Here is a 9846-nt window from a genome sequence, read left to right on the forward strand (position 1 = left end):
ACCGTGTGTGTGTGTGTGTGTGTGTGTGGGTGTTTGTGTGTATGTGTGTATGTATGTAAACATCTTATAACTTTTGAACGGTTCGGCCGACCGGATCGAAATAGGTGGCGATCCAAAGAGTATCATTGCTTTCAAATTTCGTAAAAATTTGAATTGATTCAGTTGGCTAGATTTTGAGAAATGTGAAAAATAAAATTTTCAAAAAATCGTATTTTCGGAATAACTTCTAAACGGATCTACCGATCAATTCCATAAACTAATTCACTCTTAAATTCAAAAAGCTACGTCGATTGCCATCGGTCCCGTCAAAATCAGTTGATTCGTTCAAGAGTTATTGAAAACGAAACATTTCGAAAAAAGTGTTTTTTTCACATAACTTCGACAATTCTCTTTGGATCGTTTTTGATGAAATAAAATAGTTATTAGAACCTAAAAAACCACGTCGATCACCACCAAGAACGTAAAAATCGGTTAATTGGTTCATGAGTTATCGTTGTCGAAAAAATTCGGAAAAAGCGAATTTTTCAATTTACTCTAAGATTTTCGGTATGATCAGTTTGTGTTTAAAAGGATATTATAAAATTGAAAAAATTGCGTGGAATACTGCAAACTGCGTGAAAATCAGTTCACTCATTCAGAAATTATTGCAAGTTGAAGATTCGAAAAATACTAGTAGTATGGGGCACATCCTGTGAGACATTCCCCCTTTTTCCCCCTCGTTAGGAGTAGGGGTATGGCGCCAGCTCCCCGGGTGGTCTATGAAAACATGAGTTTTAATTGAGAGCTGTCACAATGACATTGATTAGGGGTTTTAAAATATCATTAAGAGCATGTATTACAGTCTGTTGTCGGTAATTCAGTTTGTCGGTAGTTCAGACTAGTGATAACAAATGCCAATTGAATATATCGGATTGTTTATTTGAAACACATAAAATGCACTGAAGATTATCAGGCTGACCGTCAATACTCCCAACACTGTTAAAAAAAATTAAACTATAGTTTATTTACTATAGTAAATGAAATTTTTTGTTGATAATTAGTTTTCTATTCAAACCTAGTTGCATTTTAATAATTTTGTCTTATAAGTAATCTAAACTAAAGTAAAGATTAACCAAAAAATTAAATCAATCTCAAAGATTATATAGGTTGTAAGTTTATGAGTAATTTCTTTATAGTAAAATTTATTTACTTGAATATATGATGGGCCCGGAGATAAGGCAGTTTTACGCGCGAACTCCACCAATTTATTTATCATTTTGTTATTTTTTTCCAATGATTAAATTTAAAAATAAAATAATTAATTTATGAAGGACTATTATTAACATACTCCTGCCAAGCTTAATGATTTTTTATTCAAAAATTACTTGGTCAAAAAGCGTCTCAGTATTTTGTCCAAAATTTGAATATTCTCTGTCCTACATGTTCTTAAGATGTATAAGGGAAAGTATGTGGTCATTCCGTCGGTATTGGTGTTTTCTTGAGATGGGATAATGTTTTTCAGGGGAGGTAGGGGGGTTGATTGGGGTGTGTATATTAGAACCTCGGTGACAAGGATCTCCAGAAGTCATACTAGAAAAGTATATCCATAGTAGCATATTACGTGGCTATAGTAAGAATCTTATTGTTTACTGAATAAGATTTAATATGTGGATTAATACTTTTTTCATGTATAAATGGAATACGATGATTACATATTTATATAATAAAATTGTATTTCCTATACACCCATGTCGAGCATATGTTTATAACTCTCAATGTAAAAATTTTTGCCATAAAAAATAAAATACTGTGAAGCGCATTATACAGGGTGTCTCAGAAGTCGTGAGCCACCGGACAGGGTGTGGTAGAAAATTGGATTCTGAATAGAAAAGTCCTTTACCATTTTTCTATCAGACCCATAGAAAAATTACTATGAATTTATGAAAATAGACCAATGAGGAGCGCGGTATAGCGGCAGAACGGTAGGCGCGAGAGCGAGCGAATGGAAGCGCGACGGGCAATGAGTGCGCGCTCGCTTGTACATGTGTGATATCATTGCTCAGTTATAGCGGGATGCCCGCATACAATAATAATGATCAATAATACTTCTGTAAATAAAAAAAAAATTAATATTAGAAAAACCATCCCATAGACAGCCCCATAAAACAAAAAATGTGCGATTTTTTGATAATTAAAACTTGAATTTTCGGTGTCACCAAAAAATAAAAAAAAAAAAGCCGATAGTCATATTCAATGATACCCCTGTAATTAAAAAAAAAATAAAAGTTATAAAAATACCCCATACACTCAAAGATACAGCCCCATAAAGCCAAAAATTTGCGATTATTTAATGATGAAATTCAAATGATCAGTGTGCACTTGAAGTTAAAAAAAAAAGCAATAAAAAAAATCAGTGACACTACTGTTGACCAAAAAAATTTTTAAAAATAAAAAACTACCCCATAGACAGAGAGATACAGTCCCATAAAGCCAAAAATTGTGCGATATTTCAATAATTAAAATAGAAATTTTCGACGACTACTCAAAATTTCAAATAAAAAACCAGGGCTAATAGTTAACTATACTCATAACAATCGAAAAAAAATTAAAAATTACAAAAACTACCCCATAGACACTAAGATACAGCCTTATAAAGCCGAGTATTTCGGGATTATTTAATATAAAAATTAAAATTTTCTCAGTGGATTCGAAATAGAAAAAAAAAATACCAATCAAAATTATCAGTGGTACTTCTGACCATCAGACAAATTTAAAAAATTGTAAAAACACCCCATAGATACCGAAATACGACTTGATAACGCATAAAAATCGGGATTGCTCAGAAATTAAAATTCAAATTATTTTCTACTTGTCGATTAAACTCCTGTGAATCGAAAAAAATTATTATTTAAAAAACCACCCCGCAAACTCCGAGTTATAATCCCATTAAGCTGAAAATTTCTGATTTTTTAGTAATTAAAATGCTATTTCTCGGTGTCCGTTGAAAATAAATGAAAAGTATGAAAACCCATTTTCAGATATACTCTTGTAAGCAAAAAAAAAATAAGATTTAAAAAAACCTCCCCATTAACGGTGAGATAAGACCCCATAAAGCCGCTAATTTGTGATTTGTTAGTAATTGAAATTGAAATTCTTGGTGTCCATTTAACAACAACAAGGGAAACCTATTTAACTTTTTAATTACACCCTTAAAAACATAAAAAAAACTTAACTCTTGAAAATCCACCGCATAGACACTAACAAACATCCAAATAAAGCCAACAATTCGCGATTTTTCAATAATTAAAATTCAAATTATCAGTTGACACCGAAAATTTCGATATTAATTCACAAAAAATCGAGAAATCGCGGCTTTATGGAGGCGTATCTTGGGGTCTATGGGGTTAATTCTTGAATTTTGATATTTTCATTTATTAAAAAGAGTAAATTGGAGAGTGGAATGAGTTTATGCTCTTTATTTTAAGTGGACACCAAGAATTTCAATTTAAGTCAATTAAAAATCGACAAATCGCGACTGTATGGGGGTGTATCTCGGTGTCTGTGGATTCTAGAATGGATTTATTATTTTATAACAGAGATAACATTAAAAAGTACAATAATTTTCTTTGATTTATTTTGAGTGGACACCGAGAATTTCAATTTAAATCAATGAAAAATCGAAAAATTGTGGCATTGAGGGGTTGCTTCTCGGTGTTTATGGGGTGGATTCCCAAATTTTGATTTTTTAATTCATAAAAAAGGTTAAACTGAAGAGTAAGATAATTTTCTTTGAGTTATTCCGAGTTAACACCGAGAATTTCAACTTAACTTCAGAAATAATGGAGAAATCGCGGCTTTATGGGGGGTGTATCTTAGTGTCTATGGGGTGGATTCTTAAATTTTGATTTTTCAATTCTTTACAAAGGTTACATTGGAAAGTAGGATAATTTTTTTTAAGTTATTTTCAGTGGACACCGAGAATTTACATTTAAATCAATGAAAAATCGAAAAATCGCGGTTTTATAGGGTTAATTAGGAGTCTGTAAATTTTCTGTAGGGTCCACTCTATGATTTTTAAAAGTTTTCTTATTTAATCTCCAGTGGACACCGGGGAATGATTTTTTAAAAGTCAAATTGCACTCAATTTAGTAAAACAACGCCTTTTATGGGGCTGTTACTCGGCAACCATGGGGTTGATTAATCGATTACGACTCAAAAAATCTTCTGTAGGGTGTTCCCTATGATTTTTACAAGTGTTATTCCTTAATCTCCATTGGACGCCGAGAATTAAATTTTTTACAGTTGACTTTAAGTCAATATAGTCGAAAAACGCCGTTTGTAGGGCTGTTACACGGTGTCCATGGGGTCGATTGATCAATGAGGAGTCTGGAAATTTTCTTTAGGGTGTACTCTATGATTTTTACAAGTGTTCTTCCATAATTTCTACTGGACACCAAGAATTCAATTTTTAAATCTTAAATTGCTGTCAATTTAAGGGGTTACATGGGTTTCGTGGGTTCAAAAAATCGATTTTTTTTTTTTTTGGCTCATTGATTTCTACAACATCTCAAGAATATTGTCCTAAATTTTCAAGTCGATCCGAATAATAGTTTTGGAGATACAACCTTAGGAAGGTGTGCGCTCCAAGTCAGGTATAGAAGGGTCAGCGCGCCTCAGGTATAGTGAGCAGCTGCTCGTCTATTGTTTGTCTGTCATTGTGGTGTGAGTTCACTATATGGTGTGAGTTCACTAATCGGATATTATTCGGGAAAAGTGTTGGATGTGTTGGTGAAATCTTCTTATTGTAAGTTATCTGAAAGCTGGAAAAAAAAATTAGATACTGCAGAATATGAAGAATGGAAAGAAGAACACATTGAAACAAATCAATGCACCGCCAATCACACTGGAGCATCAGGAAACATGGAAGTCTCATCGATTATTGAAATGTTTAAACGCTCGATTGTCAAATATGGACTGAGGTTCGTAAATTATATAGGAGATGGGGACTCAAAAACTTACTCTGGTCATCTCAAAGCCCAGCCTTACGGTGACGATTTTGTTATCACTAAAAAAGAATGCGTTGGACACGTGCAAAAAAGAATGGGGACCCGTTTGCGTGAGTTAGTAAAGAAAACAACTGAGGAAAAAATAGTAAAAGGTAAAAAAACACAAAAAAAAATTCTTTCTGGCAAAGGTAAACTGACCAGTAAACTAATAGACAAATTAACTGTGTACTATGGTTTGGCGATAAGGAGAAACTGTGAATCAGTAGAAAAAATGAAAGAGGCTATATGGGCTACCTATTATCACTATAGCTCTACAGATACAAAACCTCAGCACGATAACTGCCCAAAAGGTCCAGACTCTTGGTGCGCTTGGCAACGAGCATCAGCTACAAATACTCTTTCATCATTTAAACATGAGTATACTCCATTACCAGATGAAGTTTTGATTGCTATGAAACCAATATATGATGATCTCAGTAAGGATGAGCTTCTTGAACGGTGTGTTGGTGGTTTCACACAAAATAACAACGAGAGCTTCAACCAGTTGATCTGGAAAATTACTCCAAAAATACTTCCTGCTGGTTCAAAGATTGTTAATATTGCGGCATTGGTCGCTGCTTGTATCTTCAATGAAGGAACATCAGCTTTATTATTGATTATGCACGGTATGGATTTAAAATTAGGCCGAAACTCCCATGAATATGCCCGAATTTTGGATGAAAACCGTGTATGCGCAGCCGAAAAAAAATCTGCGAGCGAGACTCGCGAAGCCAGAATCCGTCATCGACAGGAGCAAAAGGATGCCCTGGACATTGCAACTGCTGCAGGATCTTTACTTTATGGCCCAGGAATCGACGATTCACTGTAAGTTACAAAAAACATTTTTTTTTCCACTTTTATTGTTACTCAAAACTTTAAACGCGTTTTTCTCGGAACCGTGTTTTCAATGTCGGTTGTCAAATGTTCTCGAAAACTACTCAACCGATCTTGATGAAATTTCACACAGGTGTTCGAGATACAATTTACTCGTGCTTGGACGAAGGATTTTTTTTTTCAATTACAACTATTTAAAAAAAAACAAAATGTCAAGCAAATTTGACCGAAATTTTCATTTTTTTGGAAAAATGTCTGCCAAAATTCCAATTTTTACTTTTTTTTTCTTTCCTTCGTTCAAGCACGAGTTTATGGTCTTAACTAAAAAACTTATTTTTGTTTTTTCATTTTAGATGATTTTGTCAGGAGTTATGCTGACAACGCAGACGCACCTTTTTTCCGAGGGGTCACCGGAAATGACGTCACAATGGAGGAGTTTTAATTTTTTTTTTTTTGAAAATTTTAGAAATTATTCTTTAAATATGTATCTATAAGACAGAAAAAAATTTGAATTAAATAAATAATTTTTTACATAGAAAAAAAAATATTGAAAATAGGCCTTTTTTTACCCGACGAAACCCATGTAACCCCTTAAACGGAAAACCCCTTTTAAGGAGCTGCCACTCGGTGTCTATGGGGTGAATCGATCAATTATGGGTCCGAAAATCTTCTGTAGGGTGTACTCTACGACTTCCATGAGTTTTCGTCCTTGATCTCTAGTGGACACCGAGAATTGAATTTTTTACTGTCGAATTTGTGTCAATTTAGTTGAGAAACGCCGTTTTTGGGGCTGTTATTCAGTGTCTATGGAGTTGATTGATTGATTAGAAGTCTGTAAATTTTCTGTAGGGTCCACTTTATGATCTTTGAAAGTTTTCTTATTTAATCTCCAGTAGACACCAAGGAATGATTTTTTAAAAGTCAAATTGCAGTCAATTTAGTAAAACAACGCCTTTTATGGGGCTGTTACTCGGCAACCATGGAGTTGATTAATCGATTACGACTCGAAAAATCTTATGTAGGATGTACCCTATGATTTTTACGAGTGTTATTTTTTAATCTCCAGTGGACACTGAGAATTGAATTTTTAAATGTTAAATTGCTGTCAATTTAGACGAAAAACGCCTTTTAGGGAGCTGTTACTTGGTGTCCATGGGGTTGATTGATCGATTAGGAGTCTGCAAATTTTCTGTAGGATCAACTTCATGATTTTTATGAGTTTTTTTACTTAATCTCCACTGGACACCGAGAATTAAATTTTTAACATTAGAATTTCTGTCAATTAAGTTAAAAATTGCCGTTTATGGGGGCTGTTTTTCGGTGTCCATGCGGTTGATTGACCGATTAGGAGTCTGAAAATCTTTTGTAGTGTCTACTTCATGATTTCAATGAGTTTTCGTTCTTAATCTCCCGTAGACACCGAGATGTGAATTTTGAAACATCAAATTACTGTCAATTTAGACAAAAAAATACTTTTATGGGGCTGTTACTCAGTGTCCATGGAGTCGATTGATCAATTTGGAGTCCGGAAATTTTCTTTAGGCTGTACGTTATGATTTCCATGAGTTCTCTTCCTTAGTCTCTGGTGGACACCGAGATTTGAATTTTGAACAGTCGAATTTCTGTCACTTTAATTAAAAAAGGCCTTTTATGGGGCTGTTACTCGGTGTCCACGGGGTGAATCCATCGATTATAAATCTGAGAATCTTCTAAAAGGTGTTTTCTATAATTTTTATGAGTTTTTTTCCTTAATCTCTAGTGGACACCGAGAATTTAATTTTTAACAGTCGAATTTCTGTCAATTTAGTTACAAAAAAACGCCTTTTATCGGGCTGTGACTCGGTGTCCATGGAGTTGATTCATTGATTAGGAGTCCAAAAATCTTCTGTAAGATGTACTCTATGATTTTTACAAGTGTTCTTCGTTAATCTCTACTGGACACCGAGAATTCAATTTTTAAATCTTAAATTGCTGTCAATTTAGACGGAAAACCCCTTTTAGATAGCTGTCACTCGGTGTCTATGGCGTGAATCGATCAATTATGGGTCTGAAAATCTTCTGTAGAGTGTAATCTACGACTTCCATGAGTTTTCGTCCTTGATCTCTAGTGGACACCGAGAATTGAATTTTTTACTGTCGAATTTGTGTCAATTTAGTCGAGAAACACCGTTTTTGGGGCTGTTACTCGGTGTCTATGAGGTTTATTGATCGAATAGGAGTGTTCAAATTTTATGTAGGGTCTACTCTATGATTTAAACAAGTTTTCTTTCTTACTCTCCAGTGGACACCGAGGAATGATTTTTCAAAAGTCAAATTGCTGTCAATTTAGACGAAAAACGCCTTTTATGGGGCTGTTACTCGGTGTCAATGCAGTGAATCGATAGATTGTGGGTCTGGAAATCTTCTGTAGGGTGTCCTCTGTCATTTCCATGAGTTTTTTTACTTAATCTCTGAAGAACACCGAGAATTGAATTTTGAACTGTCGAGTTTCTGTTAATTAAGTAAAACAACGCCTTTTATGGGGCTGTTACTCGGCAACCATGGGGTTGATTAATCGATTACGACTCTCAAAATCTTGTGTAGGGTGTACTTTTATTATATGGCAAAACAACGTTTGCCGGGTCAGCTAGTACTACTATATAATTTGTGTTCAGAGATATATCTCGCTACCCTTTTCCTTGGTGGAATAAATTTTGTGACAGAAACATAACACTTAAATTTTTATGATGACTACCTTTAGTAAATAAGTCAACAATATCACCATTTGAAGATTCTCGCATTAAATCATCTATTACTACCAACTTAGGTAACTTATCATCGAAATCACTGGACTGAGGAAAACCTTCGTGAAATTCAACAAATGTCTTATCGTACTCTGTATAGCTTTTCTGCCATTCGGCGTAGCAAAATATAACTTTACTGAAATTGACATCGCAAATTTCCGCGATTTCTATTAAAAAACGCTTTACAAAGTAAGTTTTTCCACATCCTGTTGGTCCGCAAATGATTGAAGTAAATGAATGTTTCCACCTTGGATCCATTTCAAATTATGAAATAGAATTTAACTTACAAGGGTACTTATAGGAGGAAGTAACTTAATCTTAGTAAAAAAAACAAATTTTATTTTTTATTAGTTTTATGTAAGATAAATAAAAATTTTTATAGATTACAAGCAATTCTTCCAAAAAAATATTTACATGAAAATGAATTTACAAAAAAATTACAAAAAAAATATTTCCAAAAAAATACAAAAAATAATTACAAGAAAAAATTACAAAACAAATTAAAAAAAAAATATTTACAAAAAAATACAAAAAATATTTGAATGGAAATGAATTACAAACAAATTTTACAAGAAAATATTTACAAAAAAATATTTACAAATTGAAACGAAAATTATAGTTAGTTGTTCCGAGGCTTTTTATAACCGTAAGGATAAGTATCAGCCTTTCCTTCTCTACGTCTTTTCGGACCCGTAACTCTAATGATTTTACTTTCTTTCTTTGTTATGACCTGGTGGTAATTATCTCTCCGTATATCTGAATAGGACACTCGAAATTCTTTTTCCTGGTCAACTACTAGAGAGCGTATGGAATTATAATTAATTAACTTTTCAGTAGACCCATTAATTCTAACGCCTTTTAATTTAGAACATTCACTGGTTTTACCCTCATGTTTAACGACGTAAGAATAAAATTTTGGGCCTCCTGATACAAAAGAAGAAATATAACTACCTTTTCCATAACTTTCTAATTCATCCGTTAAGTCACCCAAAAAGTCCCCAGTAGGTAAGTCATTAGTGCCATCACTTACATATATGTAACCGAATCAGTATCATAATACAATACTTTTTCATTCAAGACTTCTAAATAATCATATAATTTAAGGCGAGCTTGAGCGGTAGTGAAAGCAGCAATTACAACGTTAGCACGATCAGATGGTGAATAACACTCAGAATGATTCTGCCAGGAAACAAAAACAGTTTCAT

General features: G+C 33.6%; 1 protein-coding gene across 1 annotated transcript; it reads left to right on the plus strand.

Moving 5' to 3' along the window:
* The first annotated feature begins 4999 nt into the window (after window positions 1-4999).
* On the plus strand, window positions 5000-6360 carry LOC123265047. Its single transcript, XM_044728630.1, has 2 exons — window positions 5000-5849; window positions 6212-6360. The coding sequence occupies exons 1-2, from the start codon at window positions 5080-5082 to the stop codon at window positions 6213-6215; spliced, it is 774 nt and encodes a 257-aa protein (XP_044584565.1). The 5' UTR covers window positions 5000-5079; the 3' UTR covers window positions 6216-6360.
* The last annotated feature ends 3486 nt before the right edge of the window (window positions 6361-9846 follow it).

The sequence above is a fragment of the Cotesia glomerata genome, linkage group LG5, assembly GCF_020080835.1.
Source record: "Cotesia glomerata isolate CgM1 linkage group LG5, MPM_Cglom_v2.3, whole genome shotgun sequence".
Taxonomy (NCBI): Eukaryota; Metazoa; Arthropoda; class Insecta; order Hymenoptera; family Braconidae; genus Cotesia; species Cotesia glomerata.

Excerpts from the sequence above, each read along its gene's own strand:
- LOC123265047 (XM_044728630.1), top strand. The coding sequence starts at position 5,080 with ATGGGGACCCGTTTGCGTGAGTTAGTAAAGAAAACAACTGAGGAAAAA.